This window comes from Caretta caretta, chromosome 2 (genome assembly GCF_965140235.1).
Source record: "Caretta caretta isolate rCarCar2 chromosome 2, rCarCar1.hap1, whole genome shotgun sequence".
Lineage (NCBI taxonomy): Eukaryota > Metazoa > Chordata > Testudines > Cheloniidae > Caretta > Caretta caretta.
This window is the reverse complement of record NC_134207.1, coordinates 183,218,872-183,241,997: the sequence shown is the minus strand read 5'-3', so window position 1 is coordinate 183,241,997 and position 23,126 is coordinate 183,218,872. Positions and strand designations below refer to the sequence as shown.

Genomic DNA, 23,126 nt, shown 5'->3' with positions numbered 1-23,126 from the left:
TTCAGATAAAGGAGCCACTGAGCCTGAAAATGGGTGCTTGTTGGCACACCTGTCTTTAACAAGTTTCTTTTTGGATCAAAGAGCTCCTTAATGGCAGCCATTGGCATCTCTCAGCATAACGTTGTCTAGGCAGTAGCACAATTTGAGGTTTCCAAATCCCCTATATTCAAATACGTGCAGTAAGATGTAACTAGAACTTTTAATGAGAATTCAAAATAGAGGGCTGGAATGTGACATTACTCCCTGAGCCAAAGCTCAGTGAAGTCAACAAGAGCCTTTTTATTTACTTCAATGAGCCCTTAACCATATACCAAACAAAAGAGTTCTTTTTGTATTTAAAAATTCTTCAAGATAAAGTCCCATTATCCATCTCATCAAACTACTCCATGGCATTGCAATATTATATGCTTAGTGTCTTCTCATTTCCTTGCAGAATCCACCTTTTCCAGGACAGCTGAACCTTAGCTGTGATACCCATGACCGAAAAGGAGCTCTGCCACATAGAACAGCTCTCGCTGTGTCACACCAGGATTTTCATCAAAAGTCAAAGGGCCCTGTTGCTAACGCCTCCACTGCAGATTGCAAGAACATTTCAAGGGTGTCTAGTCCAGACAGAGAACACAAGGACCAGAGGGAAGAGACCGCCCTCTCACTAATTGTGGAAGATGGTCTACATCAAGCCTTCAGTGATCAATCAGAGGGTTTTGTCAAAGAAATGGTGTACGATCCGAATAAGCAGGAGATTAAAATTGGAAGAGGGCAACTGGAGAAAGAGGAGAGCTGCATACAACAGCAAACTGCTGGTAGTCAGGATTTAGGAGATATTGTTACCCCAGAACTTGACTGTCATTTATACTTCAGTTCAGTACCCAAAAGTCCAGCTCCAGCTCACACTGAAGAGAATGGCACAACTCCCATTGACTTCACTGGCAGTGGAGCCTGCGCTAAACAAGAGACAAGAGAGAGACCTTTGACTGAGGAGGATGCTGGGAAAGTATTTAAGGAAAATATCCAGGAAGGTATTACAGGACATGTAAAAGGAAAGCAATGTGATAAGGAGATTTTCAGTAAAGTTGATACCCTGGTTCCAGTCACCAAGGCCACAAGTGGTCAGCAGTTTTGCAAACTGGACACTGATATAAACAGTATAAGCTGCTCTTGTGAAACAGGGACACCAGAGACCCAATGGCAGGTCTCACAAGTACAAAATGAAAGCAAGGTTATTTCAAGCAGTTTTTTACAAGTGTCTAACTTTTCTGCTTACTGCCCAGAGTGCATATCTGAATTTAGTTCCCAGGAAAGCACAGAGACTTGCTGTTTGGGTGAAATATCAGGAGCCACCAAATTGGAGAAGGATGATTCTGTCCAAAATGTTGAAATACGCACTAACCCCTCTAAGTCAGTTACTGTTCAGATGGCTTCAAGGCTGGTGTCCACTGTGCAAAAAGTTTCCCTGAGTGAAGGCCTTGGCAAAGGCCAGTCTTTAGAAATTAAATCCATAGAGTCCCAGTGCTCTGAGAGTGAGCTAGTAATTACTTCACAACTGGCTACTTTGAAGGAAAGTCTAAAGGAGACAAGGGAAGCTTCAATTCAAACTGACACAATTGGAATAAAAACACGAAATCAGTGGTCTGACCCAAATCTTCTCCCTCCATTCTGTAGACATGGTCATCTCACAAAATCAGTCTCCCTAGACACTGGGATTTATGGGAAATACAGATCATCCTATCATCAAACATTGGGTGCCCAGCCTGCCCAGTGCGGTCACAGCTGTCATTGTGTCTGCTGCCATCATTGCTGCTTTCAGTGGGCCTTTCCCTTCACTGCTTCCTCCAAACATCCTGGAGCCTGTTGTTCAAATCACATGACCATAGAGTTGCAGCTTTTGAAAACATTAGAGCTCCTGCAGGATACAGCAGTGAGGAGTATTTCTCCAGTAAGTATGTTTCTTGATGAAATAATACATAGAATCTGGCGCATGGAGAGTAAACGCCTGCAGTGTAAGTTATTTCAAGGTCCACTGTCCACTCTGTTCAGTGTTGTAGAGAAAGTGTCAGGGATGTAGCTTAGGAAACAGATGGGAAGAAGGGACAGTCCATCCTGGACAAATTGGGGGAATGTCAGAAATATACTTTGACCCAAATTAAGTTGTGTTCGACTACTTCTCTTAATGTTGAGAGTATTTAAATCGTACCTGCTAGGTTAACAACTGACCAAGATGAGCTGGAGGAATAAGGTTTACACAGATCAAATTCAGAGATGAGTCTGAGCTGCTGTTACTTGCTGCTGCTTCCACTCTCTTCAGTGTATAAATTCTACCAATCTGGGTTCCCTGAGAGCTTCTCTACATAAAAAGTTGTTTTGCTTTAAACTATACCAGTATATATAAAGCAGTACAACCTCCCCCTCCCCAATATGGCTGCAGTTATACAGTGCCTTTACTGATACGGCTTTATTCCCAGCCAGACAAGGGAATAAACTGCACTGGTATAAGGCAATTTTGTACCAATATAACTGCATCCACACTAGGAGCTGTACCAGAATAACTATTTCAGTGGGGCAGGAGGGGGGGAAGTCACACCCCTAAATGAAATAGTTATACCAGTACAAAAATGGTGTGCACTGCAAATCAGGTCTTACACTCTCTCAAACCCAGTCAGCCTTCCTTAAACTCACATCTACCTATCAATATATATACCATTATGCACCACTCTGAATTTGGCCAAGTGAGTTTGAGTTCCAAAAAAGAACCTAAGTAGTTGTGATTTCCACATTGAAGGGGCCAGCAGATAGAGTAAGTTACACTAATTCAGACTCACCTCTCTTTGGCCCTGTAGCTTTATTTTATCAGGGCCCTTACCCATGGCAAAAAATAATTTAGAAATGGCTAAAGGGAGGGAACGGTTTGTAGAAAAACAAGTCAAATTTATATAGTAATACTAGGTCAGCCAGCGTTTTGAAACCAAAGAGAAACTTTATGGTTTTCTGTGAACTTATGCAGCTTAACCACTTTATGTCTGAAGATGCAGAATGCCCTCCTTTTGGTATTTATACATGCTGCTATATACTGAGTAAATAAGGGTGAAATCCCATATGACCCAATCATCCCATGAATAGACTCATTGATTTCAATAAAATTGATATGATACTTTTGAGCCCTGATTTTCAGAGGGGCTGAGCAGTGGATGGTGAGTGCCCAGTATCTCAGCAAATCTGACCCAGGTAAAATAGGGAGCATTTTAGGGTATGTCTACACTACAATTAAACATCTGCGGCTGACCCAGGTCACCTGACTCACAGGGTCCCAGAGCCCAAGTCTAAATGTCTATACCATAATTAAACAGCCTGGTAGCGTGAGCCCCACAAGCCCAAGTCAGCTGACATGGTCAGCTGCAGGTGTTTAATTGCATAGACATACCCTTAGCCAACCTAAAGCTGTACTTGCCATCAGAACCATATGAAATGTTTGCAAAAAGAACTGAAACTACAAAAAGTCACCAGGTTGTCACTTTTTTACAAACTCAAAACTGAGGATTCAGGGCCACCTGAGGGATGGAGGGCCTCACTTGTTTGAGAGGCACCCGAAATCCATGGAACAATATGATGCAGGGCAGCTGAGGTAAACTGTAGTGAGTGGCATTTCAACATGGCACTCAGGGTTGCAGCACTGCTCAGGTTTGGCCCAGCCACCCGTTGGTCATGACAGAGGGTGGGGGACAGCTGAGCCAAAACTTAGTGTGTGTTGCTGAGATCTGGTGCTCAGGCTTGCAGTGCCCCTATGGGTAAAGCAGCCCCTGCATGCAGTGTGCCACGTGCCAGGTGTTCACCTGCTCGCTACCAAAACCATGGTGGCTCTCTCGGGGACTGGCTGGGACGCAGGATGGACCCAACACCCAAGGGGTAAGGTAAGGAGTGGGATGGGGAGGCAGGAGAGCTCCCTTGAGGGCTGAGGCTCCTGGGGGAGGGCTGGGTGTAGGTGGTTATGTGCCGGGGGGTGGTTGTCAGGCTTTTTAGAAGGGTTGGGGGCCTCCATTTCAGATTTTGCCCTAGGCCCCCATGAACCAGCCCAGCTAGAATTGTTGGAAAGCTCACAACGTTTCTGAGAAAAGCTGGGCCGATGGATATTTCTGCACCATGAGAAATGTGAATGTTTCTCCTGGTTTTGTGTTGAAACTATGCAAACTTGGTGGTTTCAAATGAGTTTCTTCCTTTGAACCTGAAACTCAAAGTGAAACTTGGGATGTTGTAACCACAAGTGGGTCAAAAGTACAGAAAACAGATTAACCCCTATGAACTGAAATTGATGAATTTCATGTTATTGACTATATCAGTACTGTGGGGGCTTTTCTTTAAACTGTTTGCTGGAGGGCTATGAATTTTGTGAGATGTCTCTCAATTGCCACAAGATGTCAGTGTTTTAGTACATTACAGCTGAATTTACATTGTCCAATTTATTTTATCACTCCTGTGATGGTGGTGAAGGATTAACAGTGATGCTTTTTCAGTAATCTGAGACTGAGGATACTGCGGGCATTGACTGCACACTACACTATTGTTCAAGCTCTGTTGTTTAAGCAAAGATGTGTTAAATCTGGCACTTGTCTGAGGTTAATCATGTGAAATCCAGCCCCTGCATCAAGGAAGGACCCAAACGACTGGGAAAGCTGGGATTATGTGAGTTGTGTGTAAGGGACATGTAGGAAAACCCATGTGGGGGGGTCAGAAAACATTCCTAGCTTGATGTTCAGTGGAACTCCATACCCATGTAAATTGGAAAGCATTAGGTATGCTGGTGTGTAGTCAGTGGGTCTGAGGCTTTACTGGCCTAAAATCTTGGGGAGTTGCAGGGAGAGTAGCAGCAGGTTGCATCAGCGGCTACATCCTGTGTCTTAGAATTGCGGGTACTGCTCCACTGCACAAAGTCGAAGATTCTGCTCCTCACTTCTTCATATGGAGAAAATCCTGTGTATGTGGGCTTTATTCTACACGACAGGATTTGGTCCGTAATCTTTAGCCCAGCCTGTCAAGGGATTTAATCATCAAACATTTGCTAGAACAAGAGAAACTCCTGAAAGTAATCAAAATCTATATTAACTGCAACATCGTTCTTGACAGAAGTCAGTGTTAATCAAACGTCATCAATGTCATCCCCACAAAAGTAATCAAAATCTATATTAACTGCAAATAGCCATCAGATTATATTGAATTTGCATGTTTAGATTTTATTCGTCTGGGTATGACATTTTCTTGTGCAAGGAAATTATTTCCCAACAGAAACACTTTATTTCCATACCTTTTGGAGGCTTAGTTGCTGATTAACACAACTTTAAAAAAAATGTTTTGGTTAGGTTTTCCAAAGTGGTCATAACATCATTCTAGTCTATTTATGTTCTTATACCATATCCATCACTGAGGTACTTGAGTGATCTACAGCAGTGAATTAGGTGACATGACCGACATTTTTGATGTCTTATTCTTTCTTTCTTTCTTTCTCTCATCCTCTCCCTAGGAGGGGAAATTACATTTTTTAACATATGACATGCTAAGTCTTTATATTAGCAAAGTCCAGGTAGAAGAAATACACCTTGATCTTGGCATGGAAAGTTGTGAGGTTTGAGGTAGTTCACAGATCCCATGGAAGTTGGTTCCACACCTTTGAACCAGGCCCTGAGAAAGTTCCATCTCATGCACAGACAAGCTTTACCGTTGTGGATAGACTGTTCCATAACATCTTGATGCGCAGGAACCGCCAAAGCAGAACATACCAGTGATCCATTGATTATTTGCTCAAATGTATAACTGATCTAAACAATTAGTCTTGAATCCCGTTTCTAACTGAGGCCCATGCTAGAGTTTTAATGGAAAAATGTAATGTCCCCAGAGAAATACTGTGCTATGGGGAAATTACTTCCCAATACCAATCAATGACCACAGTTAGACATGAAACACTGTAGACATTATTTCCAAATATTTATTTGAATTTTTAAAGATACAAACATACAAATTGCCATATTAGAGAAAGACAGTTCATTCAAACCAATACCTTGTGCAAGAGAGAACCTGGAGTGGACGATTATGGAGTAATCTGCCCGTAGAAATTTTTTTCTAGATCCTGTCAGTTAGTGATTGACTTTTTTGCCATGAAGTAGGAGAGTTTATATTCTTTATAAACAAATGTGCTTTGGCCGTGTTTGTATATTCTATCAAGCAATGTTACTGGCAGGAATGTTCCCCAAAACATTGCCTTGTGAACAAATATTGCAAACTCTCTGCAAAAAGCAAACTTTGAATTTGTCTTGGAAACCTGATTCCAAGAGTTACACTCATCCAGTCTGGGGACAGAAATCGTGTGTCCTGTCAAAACGGTTCAAATGTCAAATAGTTAATAATGGATACTTGAAGCAATATTTGCCAAGGACAGTTGATGAGCAATGTATTGGCTGAAATATATTTGTATGACACATTATTTGAACAGCTTTGAGCAAATGACCAAATCTGTGGGAATTGTGATGTTTGCAGACTTTTGGCACAGAGAGAACTGAGCTATATATGTCATAATGCCAGCTTGAATCCCAAAAGACTTGTATAGCCTTTGGAATTTTATCCTAGCTAGTGCGATTGCAGTTACTATTTTTATTCTTATCAATATCTGATCCTCTTTTTTCAACTTTACTCATCCTTTTGCCTTCACTAGTGATATAAAAGTCAGCTCAACGTTAACGTCTACAAATGGTGGGTCAAGAAAACGTGACGATGGTTCCAGACGTACAGTGCTCAACCTGTCTTTCAAATCAGACACATGGAGCAAACTTCTTCATTTGATGATGCTGATGTAAATCCAGGGCAACTCTAGTCAGTGCTAATGATTTACATAAGTATAACTAAGCTCAGAATTTGACCCATTGTATCAAAACTATGGGCAACATCCTGTCTCCCTTGAAGACAAGGGCAAAATTTCCATTGACTTCAAGGGGAGGCCTACGTGACTTAAGAAAGAAGAGCTGATCGTTTATATTCTTCAGAAGTCATCTCACTTGTTATCTGGGAGCTTGTACCTATGAATGTCTGACAAGCCTGCTTATGATGTACCTGTTCTGTGGATGAGAATAGGACTGCTGCCTCCTGGGCTGTCAGTATGATAAATATTAAAAGGAAGGTAATGAAGTAGTCCCTCTTCTTGTTCTTCTTCGTAGTGCACAATTAATGAAATAGAAGCTATGAAGAGTTCTTGCCAGAGTTTCCGGGAGAAGCTAGATGAGATTGAGCAGCACCTGATAGAGCAACAGGATCTTTTTCCCAGTGCTATGTCAGCTGAAGGAAGGTAATTACATCACTACAGCAACACACACATTATGGTCATTAAAAAAGCAACATTTTGGACCAGCTATACCCTGAGTGTGTGTGCAGAGCATCTTGCTGTATGTGCCAACTCTCAGACTTAATATTTTTACTGTATAACACAGAAGTCAGTGTTCAATTGTTCTTTATTACTTTATTACTATCCATTTATCCAACCCATAGTGCTGCTTTAAGGTTAGGTTTACAGAAGGGATTTATAATATGTACCAACGAACGTACACTCTCTTTGATACTTCTCAGACTCAGTGGCTGGGATTCCTCATGAGTATGACATCCCCAATCATGAAGTTGCCATCATGGGTATTGTGCATGTATTGTGCCCACCCTGCAAGTGAAAAAGACTTTTTATGTAATTGTGTCCATCGAAAAGTATGACTTGTCTCCATTAATTTCAATGTTCAGAAACATTAAAATTAAAAATATGGTCTATTTTAGTTTAAAATGACTTAAAATACAGTGGAAATACAGGCATAATTTGCAATAGATCTCATTTATTTTGACCTCAGCTTTCCAGATGAACATTTGTGGGGGGCAGGGCAGGGATTGATGATGAGGACGTTATACAGATTGGGCCATAACAAAAGGAAGCACTGTATTCGAATCAGAGTAGTAACACCATCATCAAGATTGTAAAACAGTCTCCATTATCCACCTAATTTTAAAAAATAAGTCTTTCCTTCTAATAAAACTTGTTTCTGGCTGAAATTTTTCATGTGCAGTCGCTTGGCAGAGGAGGGTAGTTTGGGGAAAGATAGCAGTTAATCAAACAAGGCATTTTTGAATGAAGAGCACTTTGAAGTGAGGGGTGGAGGCTGGAAGGTATGTCTTTTTTTGTTCGGTTGTTTTGTTTTTGTTTTTTTTGTACTGTCGTAACTCAAAATGGCTGGCTCCAAATCTGTTTAGTTGGGTTGTCTGCAGTGAGAACTAGTGCCCTGGAGTGTTTTTGTACGACTGAATGGTTATTCCCCATGAATTACTATACAGAAAGGTTAGAAGAGAAAGGAAAGACTTTACAGTTGGGCCTGTATTCAGTTTTATTCAGAGTTCTGTGGCCTGCATACTGCAATGCAGAAAACGAACGGACGCTAGTATTGTTAGGTTATTATTTAGACTGCAGAATGTTTTGTGGTACTGTGTATGAAACAACACTGTATTAATTGCGTGAATAAGAAATGGATGCTTTGTGGAGCATCACTATTTACCTGATTGTTTTTCTTCTGCTGTCTACTACAGGGAGGAAAAAAGACAACTGCAGGTATTACGTCAAGCTGTTCGTCATGAGGTTTCTGAACTGGAATTCCAGCTGAATGATCGCGCTCGCCAGGTTAGGGAGGGAATGCTGATGGTACGTTGTACAAGCAGCTATTCTTGTGAAACATAGGAAAAAGGAATCTAGTTTAAAGACTCTTTATCCTATTGCCTTTACTGGTGCAATGTCACAGTGAGTGGTTGCTTTCTGTGGCTTCCACATGCATTTGCTGAGAGTTGAACATGTGGCCAAACCAACAAGGTTAAATTGTGTCATCAACCTTGGGCCAAGATTTTCAAAAAGGGACTAGTGCTTCCAGGTGCTTCAGTTCTTAGGTGCCCAACTTATGACTCCTTAAAGGGCTTTGATTTTCAGAAAATGCTGAGGTCCAACCTTCTGAAAACCAGACCCTCAAGGTGCTTCAAACCCTGGATACACTCAAAATCACTAATGGTGTTGGCCACACTGTTGCTCTTTCAAAGTCTAAAAAATGTTAAATCCATCAGGTATTTTATTAATAAACTGCTGTCAGATGCAAAGCAGAAGTTTTCTCTTTGGAAAGAGAGAACTTTATATTTTGTCAGCTCTCCAACTAATCACTTGTTTCTTGCCATTTGTGATTTTACAACCAAAAATGTCATCAACTTCCCTCCAAATCAACCTCTGCAGTTATAGAATTGCTGCATGACTTGCAGTCATGTACGTGTACAGACAAAACAACCATTTCGACACTAACTTCACGGTGCAGAAATTTTCAATTACTGAAGGCTGATAAGAGCCTGCAAAAATTAACATGGCTGGTAGGTGCAGTAAGGATTCAACTGGCATGGATACCCATCATCTGCAGTTAATATGAAAGAAGTAAAACAACTGCCAGGAGCAGTCAGTACTGAAACAGTTGATGTACACAGAAAACGTATCGTAGCTATGGAGCGACTGAAAGCTGTTGTTTGAGCAGTAACTAGAGCCAGCATGAGATTAAAACCCCAAAAAATTTAAGTGCTCCTAAATTATTTGAAGGGTATCCCCATTAAGCATAATTGTCAGCCCCATTAAGTAACAGTTGCTGCTATAAAGCATTGTACCAACCCACCTACCCCCTTCTGGGTGCTGGACACAGGATCTGGTAGATGTCCAAAGGTAGCATGTCTGCACCTGTTTCTCTTCAGGTCAGGCATAGACCTGCTTTGCTTACATGGATCTGGAAACCCCTGCCACAAAAACACCCATGTGCACACAGAGTTCTGAGATCATTTAATTAGGCCAGGGGATGAGTACAGACCCATGGGCTGAAAGGGAATGGGGGACTGAAGTCAATTCAACAAGTGAGATAATAGCACCATCCCTTCCCCTACCTCCGCAGGTGCCCAAAACCTTGACCCCACACCCACACACTTGAGCCCTCCACTCCCACCAGGGATGCCCGTAGAGCTGGGATGCACTAGCCTGGAGAAGTGGCTGCTCAGTCTGGGCCTTTGGCCTGGTGGGATTTGCTGCTCCATGGCTACTCATGCTTCCCCCATCCTCAGGATATATGCAACCCTGAGTCCCCAGTGCTCATCACCAGTTCCAGTCTAGCCGTCTCTGACAGTCCTGTTCTTGGGCTCATTCACACCCCTGCCCAGAGCAACACAGTCCTTCCTCCTCCCACAGAACTCTCTCCCTCACCCCCAAAACACACACTACTATCAGGATGGCAAATCCCTCCAGCTTCTCCCCACTGTCATGGAATCCTCCAGTGTCTTGCCCCTCTAGGCCATTGACTCCCATGATGTAGCTGTTCACATTTAGGTGCCACCTGCTGGTTTATTACATTATCCCTCACTCCCACCTTCTAAAATGATGTGCCTCTGCATCCTGCTGAAGCTACTTCAGATAGTCCTTAAGCCAGTCTGTGCACCTGCTCCGGTCTGCCCTGGGATTTTGAGACTGGTGGCTGGGGTGAGTCTTGGGAATGCCCCCCTGCTGAGCCCTACCATGACACCACCTCGGGGGTTTGCTCACACTCACGATCCCCATCTTCATCAGGCCAAGGTACCCACTCTAAGCTTTCTGACTCAGGAACATTCCTTGTGTGTAGGAACTGCAGGGGATCTGCAATACAGCAGTCCTGAGAGTATTTTGCCTGAGGTTGGGTGGTCACCCAGGGCTCCTGTGTGGGCTCAGTGTCCCTGCCCTGAATTCACAGAGGGCTTCAACTGGTTGTAATGTGCCACAAAAGTTTATTGACCTGGCTCCCCGGACAGCTCACGTAGCATCCCAGACAATTTCCTGATGCCTGTAAAAGGGACCATTAAGCTTTCTGAGTAATTTTGGACCCTGCCCCTTCCTTCTAGTCTGGTCTCATACCCACACTGAGTCTCTTAGCTCTTACACCTCTCTGATGACCCGGGCATTGTAGTATTCTTTGTGTGGCCATAGCCTGAATCCTCTTCGCAGCCTGGCTCACAGAACTCAAGTATCCTGCTACCTGTGTGACATACTTGGATGGATTGCTAAACTTGTTTTCTCCAAAAACTTCAGCTCAGTGTGTAACAGCAGTCAAAAAGGCTAACCATGTTAGGAACTATGAAGAAAGAGAGAAAAAATAAGACAGAAAGTATCATAATCTCCCTATATAAATCCATGGTGCTCCCACACCCTGAATACTGTGCTCAGCTCTGATCTCCCCATCTCAAAAAAGGATATAGTGGAACTGGAAAAGATTTAGAGAAGGGCAACAAAGATGATCAAGGATATGGGACAGCTTTCGTACAAAGAGAGACTAAAAAGATTAGGGCTGTTCAGCTTAGAAAAGAGATGACTAAGGGAGTGGGGGATATGATAAAAGTCTATACAATCATGAATGGTATGGAAAAAGTGAACAAAGTGTTATTCACCCTTTCCCACAATACAAAAACCAGGGGTCACCTGATTAAATTAATAGGCAGCAGATATAATACAAACAAGAGGAAATGCACAATTGGCCCACAGAACTCATTGCCATAGGATTTTGTGATGGCCAAAAGTATAACTGGGTTAAAAAAGAACTAGATAGGTAGTGGAGGGTATGTCCATCAATGGCTATTAGCCAAGATGGTCAGGGCTGTAACCCCATACTTGAGGTGACCCAAAACCTCAGACTGCCAAAAACCCGGAGGGGAAGCCAGCTGGATGTCTCCAGAATTGTCCTGTTGTGTACACTTCCCCTGAACCTATGGTAGTGGCTTCTGTTGGAGACAGGTTACAGGGCTAGGTGGACCATTGGTTTGACTTAGTATGCTAATGTTCTAACTCTTCCAATACATCTACCCCAATATGTGTTCAACAAGCAGGCAGATCTTCCACCAAATAACATCGTATAGGGTGTATATCCTGTAGATGCCTGGACACTGCTTCACTAGGCCATCCTAACATAGGAGGAAAGCTCATCTGATTGTTTTCAATCAGAGAGGGCAGCATACCAACACACGTGTGATTGAATCATTGAACTAACCTCTCAGATTGGGGGTGATGAGGTGTAGTTCATTTTTTGTGGATCTCCCAAAGGTCATACACATCTTTGAACAAAGGGAATTCAACATTTCTTCCCTGATCAGCATGCAGGGGCTGAGGCATGTGTCTATGGTAGCATACAAACCTCTTGACAAATGCTACCATCTGAGCTTCCTGATCAGGAAGGGGATATGCTGCTGCACACTTTGAAAAACAGTCAGCCACTACAAGTACATATTTATTCCCTTGGGGTGTAATGGACAAAGGTCCCAGGATAGCCAACACCATTCTTTCATTCAATGGCCGGCCTGGGTAGAGACCATTGGAACTCTGGGTTTACTTCCCATTTCTTTTCAAGCCCCACACACCCTCACAATCCCCAGCACCTCCTTATTTGGCACCACTCCTTGAATAAGTTCAGACCTTTTCCAAGTTCCTGGCAGTTTCCGTACCTGGGTTCCCTGTCTACCACTTGGCTCAGACCACATAGTCCAATAGCTTTTCAGGCATGGATGATTCTGAGTTTCATCTGGGAATTCCCCACTACCAGTTCCGTTCCTATGCCAATCTATTGACTCTATGGGAAACTGAGGCACAGAGAGACTAGGGGTAAAATTCACAAAGGTATTAGGCATCTAATGCCATTGATTTCAATGGGAGTTGGCACTTAAACACCTTTATGAATTTCTTCTCAAGTGATTTGCCCAAGATAACACAAGAAGTCTGACAGATCTGGGAACTGAACTTGGTTCTCCCAAGTCTATAGCTAATGCCCTAATCACTGAACCATTCTTCTTTCCTAGCCTATGTTGCCTCCCTAAGGACTTAGCTATGCAGGGAAATTGACTAGAGCCCAGTAATGATAAAAATTACTTTATTTTGGAATATTTACTCTGATAAAGTCACTTTTATGGTGGAATAGAGTGTTCACGTGGGGAGTTACTGTACAGCAGTGGTTCTCAAACTTTTGTACTGGTGATCCCTTTCACATAGCAAGCCTCTGAGTGTGACCCCCCCCCATAAGTTAAAAAGGCCTTTAAGTATATTTAACACCCTTATAAATGCTGGAGGCAAAGCAGGGTTTGGGATGGAAGCTGACAGCTCACAACCCCGCATGTAATAACTCCTCAGGGGTCCCGACCACCAGTTTGGGAATCCCTGCTGTAGAGGATTACTTGTTGTGCTTTAGCTGTGCTTGCCATTTTCCCCTGTTGTGGACAAGCCCTAAAACACAACTCAAATTGGGGTCAGGGGAGAAGGAAGTCCCATCTTCATTTAGTGCAGAGTAGAGAGATGGCCACCAGAGTTGTATCTCCCCAGGACTGCTCTACCTGGTTTTAGTGTCACTTACAGTAGCTGAGGAAGAACAGTTGAATTGACAAAGCAGCACTCTGTGCCTGCCCCAACATGTCCACCAGCTTTCTCCTCCACAATGGGAATTGTCCATTAGCCATTTCCAGATTGAGTCCATTCACTTTGCAGTGCCTGCATGGCACACACTGGTGAATCTGGGCCACAATTTGTTAAGATACACCCTTTTCAATCCAGGGCTGCCATACACAGCCACAGAGGTCTGTTGGGTGGAGCGGGGAGGGGGGGGGGGTTGTACTAAGGCAAATATGTCAGTCAGTCACAGTAAAATAGGATTGAAATTTATGTTACTGAAACATGAACATGGGATTGAAATTTATTACTGAATCCTTTTCACAGCAGCATCTCAGCTGCCAAATTATACTTAGTTTTTTTGACCAAGAATAAGAAATGGACATGCTTCATAACCTCTCCTGTGTATCACTGTCTGATACCTTTTATAATTCTTTATTACTACAATATGCATGTCTTCCCTATTTTCTCTGCAGCAGCTGGACCAATTACTAGGAGAACAATCCCATCTGTTTTCAGAGCTTGGACTCCCTGATAGGTGGGAAGAAAGAAATGCCCAGAATAAACAAGGTGTTCCAGATGCTGCTGACACTATGCATCCTAGAGCTGGGTGCTCAGAGACAGTAGTTCCAAGACGCCTGAGCAGAAGTGAAACATTCCCATCAACTTCATCAGCCTCAATGCCAGGAACACCAGAGATGCAGTTTCCTGCTGTGGCAACAGCAGAGCTAGACCCATGGGAACTCCCCACCAGTAAAAAGGAAATAAAAAGTCCTCCCCAGCCAAAAATTGACTTTAAGGCTTTTCTACGGAGTGTAAGAATTCATTTTATTCTGGTTGCTTGCGTATTCTAATGTCAGAACATGCTGACACGAGATTACAATTGTATTTATTTCAGCAGTGGCTAGAGGCCCAGCCAAGGGCCCTTTTGTGCTAGGTGTTGTACGTACCCCTACCAAGCGATAGTTTCTGCTCTAAATAGCTTATAATCTAAATAGCCAGGACAGACAACGGGCAGGGAAGCATTCTCAAAGTTAACTGCACCGGTGACTCATGGTAATGAGGGCAATATTATTATGTGGCATCAGCAATGCCTTGTCAGTCTAGAACTCCAAGTGCGATTGGTTGAGATCTATACTAAACTGTGTGAAATTAACAGGTAGCATTAGCCTTCAAAACAGCTTGAACTATTTTACATGGACAGCAAAGGTAGTGAATTTAGGTATCAGAGGGGTAGCTGTGTTAGTCTATATCCACAAAAACAACTAGGAGTCCAGTGGCACCTTAAAGACTAACAGATTTAATTGGGCATAAGCATCATGCTGCATCTGAAGAAGTGGGTTGTTTTTTTTTACCCATGAAAGCTTATGCCCAAATAAATTAGTGAATTTAGGGTTTCACTGGTTTTGTGTAAAAGTGAAAATGATCACCTTTTTGACTGATCTGCTCTTACAGTTTCACCATCAATAAGAAACAGATTTTTTTCTTTATTGTTCAAGATACAAAAGCTTAGTAAAAGAGATTAACTAGAAAGTGGTCTAGCTAAAAAGTCAGATGGGTAATCATCATGGTCTATTACTTTTTCACTTAAGAGTATGGAACCAAAGTTTTAGGGCTGGACCCTCTCTTAAGCAAATAGCTGGAGCCAAATTCTTCATGTAAGCCTCAGTGAAGTCAATGGATTTCATTCTTCTCACTTTTAGGGTTGCCAGGAGTCTGGTTTTCGACCAGAACATCTGTCAAAAAGGGACCCTGGCGGCTCTGGTCAGCACCACTGACCGGGCCATTAAAAGTCCAGTTGGCGGGGCTGGCAGGCTCCCTACCTGGCTCTGCGTGGCTCCTGGTAGCAGTGACACGTCCCACTGGCTCCAAAGCGCAGGGCCGGCCAGGGAGGCTCCATGCATTGCCACTACCCCATGCACCAGCTCTGCAGTTCCTATTGGCTGGGAATTGAACAGCGCCAGTGCGCGAAGGCAGCATGCACTCCTCCTGCACCCCAAACACCTCATCCTCAGCCCCACCCGAGACCCCACATCCCCGGCGGGAGACCTCACTCCCCCACACTCCAATCCCCTGTCCCAGTCCAGAGCCCTCTCCCACACCCCAAACGCCTCATTCCCAGCCCCACCCCAGTGCCTGCACCCCCCAGCCGAAGACCTCACCCCCCATTCTCTTGTACCCTGAACCCCTCATTTCTGGCCCCACCTGGAGCCTCCACCACCAGCCAGAGCCTTCACCCCACCTCCTGTACCCCAATCACCTGCCTCAGCCCAGTAAAAATGAGCTAGTGAGTGAGTGTGGGGAAGAGTAAGTGATAGAGGGTGGGGAAATGGAATGAGCAGGGGTGGGGCCTCAGAGAACGGGGCGGGGCAAGGGTGTTCGGTTTTGTGCAATTCGAAAGTTGGCAACCCTACTCTCTTACCAGTTTTACACACAGGAGTTGGCCCTGATTTATAGTGGTACAGCAGAATTATCTAATCATTTCCAAGAATGAAGCCCCTGGCTTACAGAACCAAACAAGCAATTAAAGATTTCATTTAATGTATAGTGTTCCTTTATACCAGATATTTAAAGACTAAGACTGTTTAGTTATTTAGAAACTAGTTTTTAGTTGATTACTAGTTTTTAGTTATTTAAAGACTAAGACTTATTTTTCTTTTTGCCAGCTTAAGAAATCATTCCGAAATTTTCAGTAATGACATAGCAGAACAAAGAGATTGATGGAAGACTGACAACTGTGGACTTTTTTTAAAAAATAGTTATGACTTCTTCCTACAACAAACACTTTAAACTATCTGAGGCTTTACAAAAACAGAATGAAACAGCTGTCATTTGCAGCAGGGCATTCTATATATTTTTGCAGTGGAGGCCTGCCCTGAAAGGAAACCATTTTAAGGAATTATCTTGATGGGTGGGCCATGTATTGTGCTGTTCTGTGGTCATAGAATTTACTACACGCCTTTTGCCTATCATTTGGCACAGTATTAGACGCCAGATTGTAAGCTGTCATTTCAAAAAACGGTTGAGCCCTCATAGTTGTGAAGAAAATCCTGGAAAAGTGAACCAAGTAAACTGATCCTGCACTGTCTTCCTGTACCTGCACCCAGCCTGAGAAAATAACTTGGAAAGGTATTAACTGCTGGTCATTGGACTTGAAGCATCTAGCTAACATTAATCCTCCACTCCAAACTTCCTCCCACACTTTTCCTATCCAGCCAGTAAAACCTCCATCTTCTCCCGACAACTTCTATGATGGATGTATCTATCGTCGCTATAGAAATCTGCAGCAATATGTGGACAGCATACAATGTAGATTGAATTGATTACCAAACTATATAACACAGTGAGTATTGTACTGATTGTATTAGTCATTTCATATTTAATTCATAGAAACCAATTTTAAAATAATATAACTGAAACCACTGCAAAAAAACCGGCGGAACCCAAGAAGGCTGCAGGATCCACGGCCATTGCCTCAGCATTCTGGTCCAGTTTGCTGTGGAGTACATAGGGCTTTGATCTAGACACATAATCTATTAGCTTGGAAAGCATGTATAACCTCACAGGCACCTCTGGTTTTACCAGCTGCATATGGGATGGCAATACATAAAGTGTTCAATATTAGAGACATGGTATTTTGTATGACTGCTTTTTAGCTTACCGCTTTACATCTACAAGGATTGCCAGACATCTAACCATTTGTTTAATGCTGTGAAGGTGTGTTTGTGTCATTTAGGCCTTCATCTTTCAAGTCTTTCCCCAGTGTGGAAGTGGAAGTGCAAGTGAAGGCATCACTTGCTCAGCAGTAAAATTAAGTGCTGAATGGTAGTAAAGATCCATTTCTGTCCACTTACAGTGCACAGGGTAACAAGCAAGCAGGGCAAGGCTGTCATTGGCTTAAGCAAAAACCTCAACAAGTTAATGGGGTGTTTATTTAAGCACTACTGTTGTAGGGTGAAATGCACCCCTCTGCAGATGGCCAGCATGGGACCTGTGCACCACTTACACCCTGTTTGAAGGCGTAAGAGGGACTTGTTAGCCCTCGGCACAGGGGTGAATTTCACCTGCCAGTTAGTAGGCAGGAGTAACCTGTCACAGCAACCCCCTTTAAAATGTCTGTGTGTGCTCCCCTCACTCATCACTTTCTACTTTGCACTTATATGTTCCACCCTCTGAGGGTGAGGATATGTCCCGTTTCGGCCAGGACAGTCCCTTTTTTAAGCCCTGTCCCGGTTGTCCCAACTTTTTGGGCAAAGGCAACAGTTGTCCCATTTGCTCTTGCTGACTTCATCAGCTGACAAAAGCAAACAGGCCAAATGCCCATTTTTGTCAAAAAAGCGAGGTGCGGCGGGGGGAGTGGTGGTGCCAGCACCATGCAGGGGGGGAGGCAGAGCTGTGAGGATACGTGAACCCAGCCCCGTGTGGGGGAGGGGGATGGAGCAGGTAGGGCTTAGGTGAGCTGCAACCCCCAGTCTCACAGGGTGGGAGAGGCACGGCTCCTGCGAGCTTTCACCCCCAGCCTTGCGCGGGAGCGGCAGACAGGCAGGGTTCAGGAGAGTCGCTTCTCAGGTCTCGCGGGGGGGGGACGTAGGCAGAGCTTGGGCAAGCAGCAATGCCAGCCTTCCATGGGGGGCAGGGGGAGAGAAGGGGCAGAGCTTGGGTGAGCAGCGACCCCCACCCCATGCAGGGGCCAGGGGGTCAGGCCGGGGTTGGATGAGCAGCGACCCCAGCCTGAGGTGGAGGGGGGGAACGGGGCAGGCAGAACTGAGGGAAGCAGCGACACCCCCCCACAGTCTCACATAGGGAGGAAGGGGTAGGAAGGGCTGAAGAGAGCAGCCACCCCAGCCTCGCACGCAGGGATCTAGTGAATAGCGACCCCCCCAGCCCCGCTTGGGGGAGGGAAGGGTTCGAGTGAGCCGTGACCCCAGCCTCGAGTGGCAGAGGGGGCAGCAGCAGGAAGGGCTGGGGGAGACGTGATCCCAGTGTCATGTAGGGGACGGGGACGGGGCAGGCAGGGCTTGGGCAAACAGCAACCCCCCCCAGTCTCGCATGCAGGCAGGGCTCAGGCTAGCAGTGACCCCCCCCCCCCCCGCTTCACACAGGAGGGGGCAGCAAGGGCTCAGACAAGCAGTGACTCCCCCAGCCTTGCGCAGGGGAGAGGGCAGGTAGGGTTGCCAACTTTCTAGTCGCACAAAACTGAACACCCCTGGCCCACCCCAAGGCCCCGCCCCTTCTCCAAGCTCCTGCCCCCACTGGCTCCATTCCCCTCTCGCTGTTGCTCATTCTCCCCCACCCTCATGCACTTTCACCAGGCTGGGGCAGGCAGTTGGGGTGCGGGAGGGAGGGGGGGGGCGGGTGAGCGGATGTGGTCTCTGGCTGGTGCTGTGGCCAGAAATCAGGGGTTCAGGATGGGGGGCAGTGGGCTCCATGCTGGGGCAGAGAATTGGGGCCGGGGATGAGAGGTTTGGGATGCATTGCTAGTTTCCTTAATAAAATTGATTTTTAATCTATCCTGTTACAGAGACATATGTCTGCACCTGCCTGTTAGTTTTTCAGAAAACATTTACATGGAAGCAACAGTTTTTGTAAACAAAGTTCTCTGGCTCCGGTGCTGTGGATTCTGTTATTTAAAAACAGCTTTTGCATCAAGAGATTTTTCAAGGAGGAAATATGGGCCAGAGTGAGACAAATCTTGTTGCCTTAGTCACATAAAACTCCCACTGCAGTCATTAGGCGTTTGCGTCACTAAGGCAAGCATGATCGGGCCAGAGGTGGTATCAGGCTAGAAGTTCTACTAACAAGAGTTTGATCCTGTCTAGTCCATGTTTAGAGGGTATAGGGTGACCATACTTCTGAAGGGAAAACTGGGTGGGGCCTGAGCCCTTCTCCCCCACCGTGGGGTTGGCCTGAGCCCTGCCTGCCCCTCCCCCAGCACGAAGATGAGGTTGCTGCATGCCTGAACCCTACCTGCTTCCCCACCGCAGCCCCTGCGTGACTCCGGTTGCTGCTCACCCAAGAACTGCCTGCCTCCCTTCCGTGCGAGGCTGGGGTCGTTTCCCCCCTGAGCCCTGCCTGCAGCGCCCTGTGTGAGGCTGGCCTGAGCCCTGCCTCCCCTATGCCCGGTTGGGGTTGCTGCTTGCCTGAGCACTGTCTGCAGCCCCCTGCACAAGGCTGGGACAGCTGCTCACTCAAGCCCTTCCTTCCACCCACCACCCCCCTGAAGTGAAGTTGGGATCACTGCTGGGCCAAGCCCTACTGGACACCCATCCACACGTGACGCTGGAGTCACTGCTCACCCAAGCCCTGCCTGAAGCTCCCAGCGTGAGGCTGGGGTCCCTGCTTGTCTGTGCCCTTTCTGCCGCACCCCATGTGAGGATGAGGTGACTGCTTGCCTGAGCCAGGCCAATCCTCCTCTCCCCTGCGAGCGCCTGGGGTTGCTGCTTGTCCAAGCCATACCTGCCCCTCTCCCCCGTGACACTGGGGGTCACTGCTTATCTGAGCCCTTTGTGCCCCGCCCCATGTGAGGCTGGGGTCACTGCTTGCCTGAGCCGTGCCTGCAAACCACCCCCCCCCAATGTTTGGTTGGAGGTTGCTGATCACCCAAACCCTGCGTGCCCTCCCCCTGCATGAACCTGGAGTGGCTGCTCTCCCAAGCCTTGCCTGGCCCTGGCCTCTCCCCCCGCCCCGTGTGACACGGGTCACTGCTCACCAGAGCCCTGCCTGCCAACCCCAACCCCCCCATGAGGCTGGGGGGGTCACTGCTCACCTCAGTCAGGCCTGCCCCTGCTCCCCATCCCAGCTCAAGGCTAGTGTCACAGATCGTTCAAGCCCCTTCCCACCCCTACGTGAGGCTAGGGTCAATGCTTGCCCAAGCCATGCCTGCCCCGACCCCTTGGGTTGCCAGGCATCCAGTTTTTGACTGGAAAGCCTGGTCGAAAAGGGACGCTGGCGGCTCCGGTTGGCACCACTGACCAAGCCATTAAAAGTCCAGGTTTGGGGGCCCAGGGCTAAAGCAGGTTCCCTGCCTACCCTAGCTCTGTGCAGCTCCCGGAAGTGGGCAGCCACCAGGTCCTTGCGGCTCCTAGGCACATGCGTGGTGAGGATGGTGCTGGGCGCTGCCCCTGCCCCTACCCCTAGTGCTGGCTCCGCAGCTCCCATTGGCTGGAAACCACAACCAATGGGAACTGCACGGGCAGCACCTGTGGGCGCAAGCGCAGTGCATGGAGCCTCCCTGGATGCCCATGCTTCTAGGTGCTGAAGGGACCTGGTGGCCGCTTCCTGAGAGCTGGGGTAACCCTGAACACCCTCCCACACCCCAACACCCTGCCCCAGACTGCTGTCCCCTCCTGTACCCAAATTCCTCCCAAAGCCCGCATCCCAAGCTCTGAGCCCCCTCCTGCACGCCAAACCCCTCATCCCTGGCCCCACCCCAGAGCCTGCACCCCCGCCCCAAGTCAAGAGCCCTCACACCCCCACCCCGCACCCTAACCCCCTATTCTAGCCCAGAGCCCCCTCATCTCTGGCCCCTTCCCAAAGCCTACAACCCCAGCCAGAGCTCACACCCCTGCCTGTACTCCGAGCCCCTTTTATCCATTCATGGTTGATACATGAACTTCTTGACCTTTTCAATTACAACTCAAAAGAGCACTTACATTGAATTATTCTTCCTTTAAAAATCACCCTCTTCAATACTCACGGTGGGCTCCTTTAAAGTGTGTGAGCCTGTGACAGGAACCTAGGGGTACAACCTGGGACTGCTGTGCCCCCTTACCTCACTAAGCTGGGTTGTCTCTCACAATGCCTTACTGGTGACAAGCAGCAACCCTTCCAGGTGCTGTTGCCACTCAGTACAACTGCATGTGGCATCCCACACCCATCTAGATTGCATGAATGCTCCCAGAGCCACTCACCAATCACACAGAGAAAGGCACCAGCCAAATCCTCCCTGCTCCCGGTCTTGTACCTCAGGAATATTCTCTCTTGAGCAATGTAAGATTATTAATTGGTTCACCACTTCATCAATGGTGGAAAGCCCACCAATTTAGGGGGCTCAGAGCCTTTGTAACCTGAGCAGATTTACCAAGCACTTCAGTCAAATGCCCTGCTAAGGATAAACATTAGAATAAGTTTATTGATTTAAAAAGATGGATTTTAAGTGATAGGCAAAAGGCCCTGCAGCTTCCCACAGCTCCCATTGGCGGGGAACAACGAAGCGTGGCCACTGGAAGCTGCGGACAGTCAACATAAAAAAATGTCTTGCGGCCTGCCAGCTGATTACCCTGATGGGCCGCCTGACAAAGGCTGCTGACCCCTGGACTAGGCAATATGTGGATTAAGTAGTTTTTCTGACGCCATTGGATACTGCAGTTTGGTTGCAGTCTTTCATATGCAAGTTCTTCCTGTTAGCCTGGGGACCAGTCTCCTCCGCTCCAGTGTTCTCATTGCCTTCAGTGCAGGTGGGAGAAGAGACAGGCTAAACCATACGGCCTCTGTTCCCTATATTATATCCTTATTCCATGTGCTTGAGGAACACAAGTCCAAGCATGTCTGGTGGGCACTGATGAGTCACCAGACAAGGTTGAGCAATTCCCCTGGTGTGGCCTTGTGTAAGGGAGTCATCGAATTGTAACTCCCTTGCTAGACAATGGCTGCTGATAGTTGTTCGACACCCCCCCAGTGCTGCTTAGCTCCCTTGCTGTTGTTTCTGGGGAGCTAATATTTTGGCAATTCCCCAACTCACAACATAGTTTAGTGACAACCATACAACACAATCTCATAACTTCATATGCATTAATGATATACATATTTAGATAGAACAATGGCTTTCAGCAGATCATAGCCATTCCCATGATACCTTACATAACATGCTTTATATGAAATATCACAATTATATACAAATGATGAATATGGGAGTTACAGGGCACTCCTTCGAGGTATAGAGTGTTACAAAGCCTAATCCATGAAACAATACTTGGAGTGTACACTGGGCCAAATTAGTATCTGGTATAACTCCTCTGACACCAGGGGTGAATTTGGCTCAGCATTTTCCCCAAGCTCTCTAATGCAAGAGAGTGAAAGCACAGCTGCAATAAGACTGAAGGTTGTACACATAAGTACTGTATCTCTGTGTATAGAAGATGCATAGGAAAAATGGATAAGGAACATCTGACCAATGACTGCTTGGGCCACAGAAAGAGAAGTCTGCTTTGCAAAGTTTCTTTATCTAGCACGTACAGTGGATGTGGATCCTCCCACAGAACTGTAACTAGCTCCTTTTCAGCAGAATGGAAAAATAGTTCCACAGACAAGTCAAGCTCCATGAGAACATGTATACTGTGTTACTGAGCTACACCCAAATCTCAAGGTATGAGTAAAGACCTCCAGCTTTGATACAATAGGTGAACTTTATCCCTGAGTAAAGAGGGCACACATGGCCTATGCACTAGTTAAATCCTAATCTAAGGGGTGAATTTCATTACTAGTGAATACATGTTCCCATTTTAGCAGTCTTTGCATGTTATGGCCAATTCATGGTGCTCAATACCATTCATCATTTAAATTTAACAGAGGAATATCATACAAAATAGTTTCTCACACGATGCCTAGAATTCCAAACAGTAACAAATATATCACTACTGAAACTGTACAGAACTTTTGTGTG

General features: G+C 45.9%; 1 protein-coding gene across 8 annotated transcripts in view; it reads left to right on the top strand.

The window, feature by feature from the left end:
• ITPRID1 (ITPR interacting domain containing 1) overlaps nt 1-18,975 on the top strand; it is a 68,329-nt gene extending 49,354 nt beyond the window's left edge. For 3 of the 8 annotated variants that reach the window (XM_048839014.2, XM_075125638.1, XM_048839018.2), the window contains 5 exons: nt 434-1,936; nt 7,194-7,321; nt 8,593-8,704; nt 13,942-14,280; nt 16,132-18,975. In XM_048839014.2, coding sequence (XP_048694971.2) covers nt 434-1,936; nt 7,194-7,321; nt 8,593-8,704; nt 13,942-14,280; nt 16,132-16,161 — 2,112 coding nt within the window. In that variant the 3' untranslated portion in view covers nt 16,162-18,975. Of the gene's footprint in view, nt 1-433; nt 1,937-7,193; nt 7,322-8,592; nt 8,705-13,941; nt 14,335-16,131 lie in introns of those variants that run through there. The other 5 variants (XM_048839013.2, XM_048839016.2, XM_048839017.2 and 2 more) reach the window with 3 other exon arrangements.
• The last annotated feature ends 4,151 nt before the right edge of the window (nt 18,976-23,126 follow it).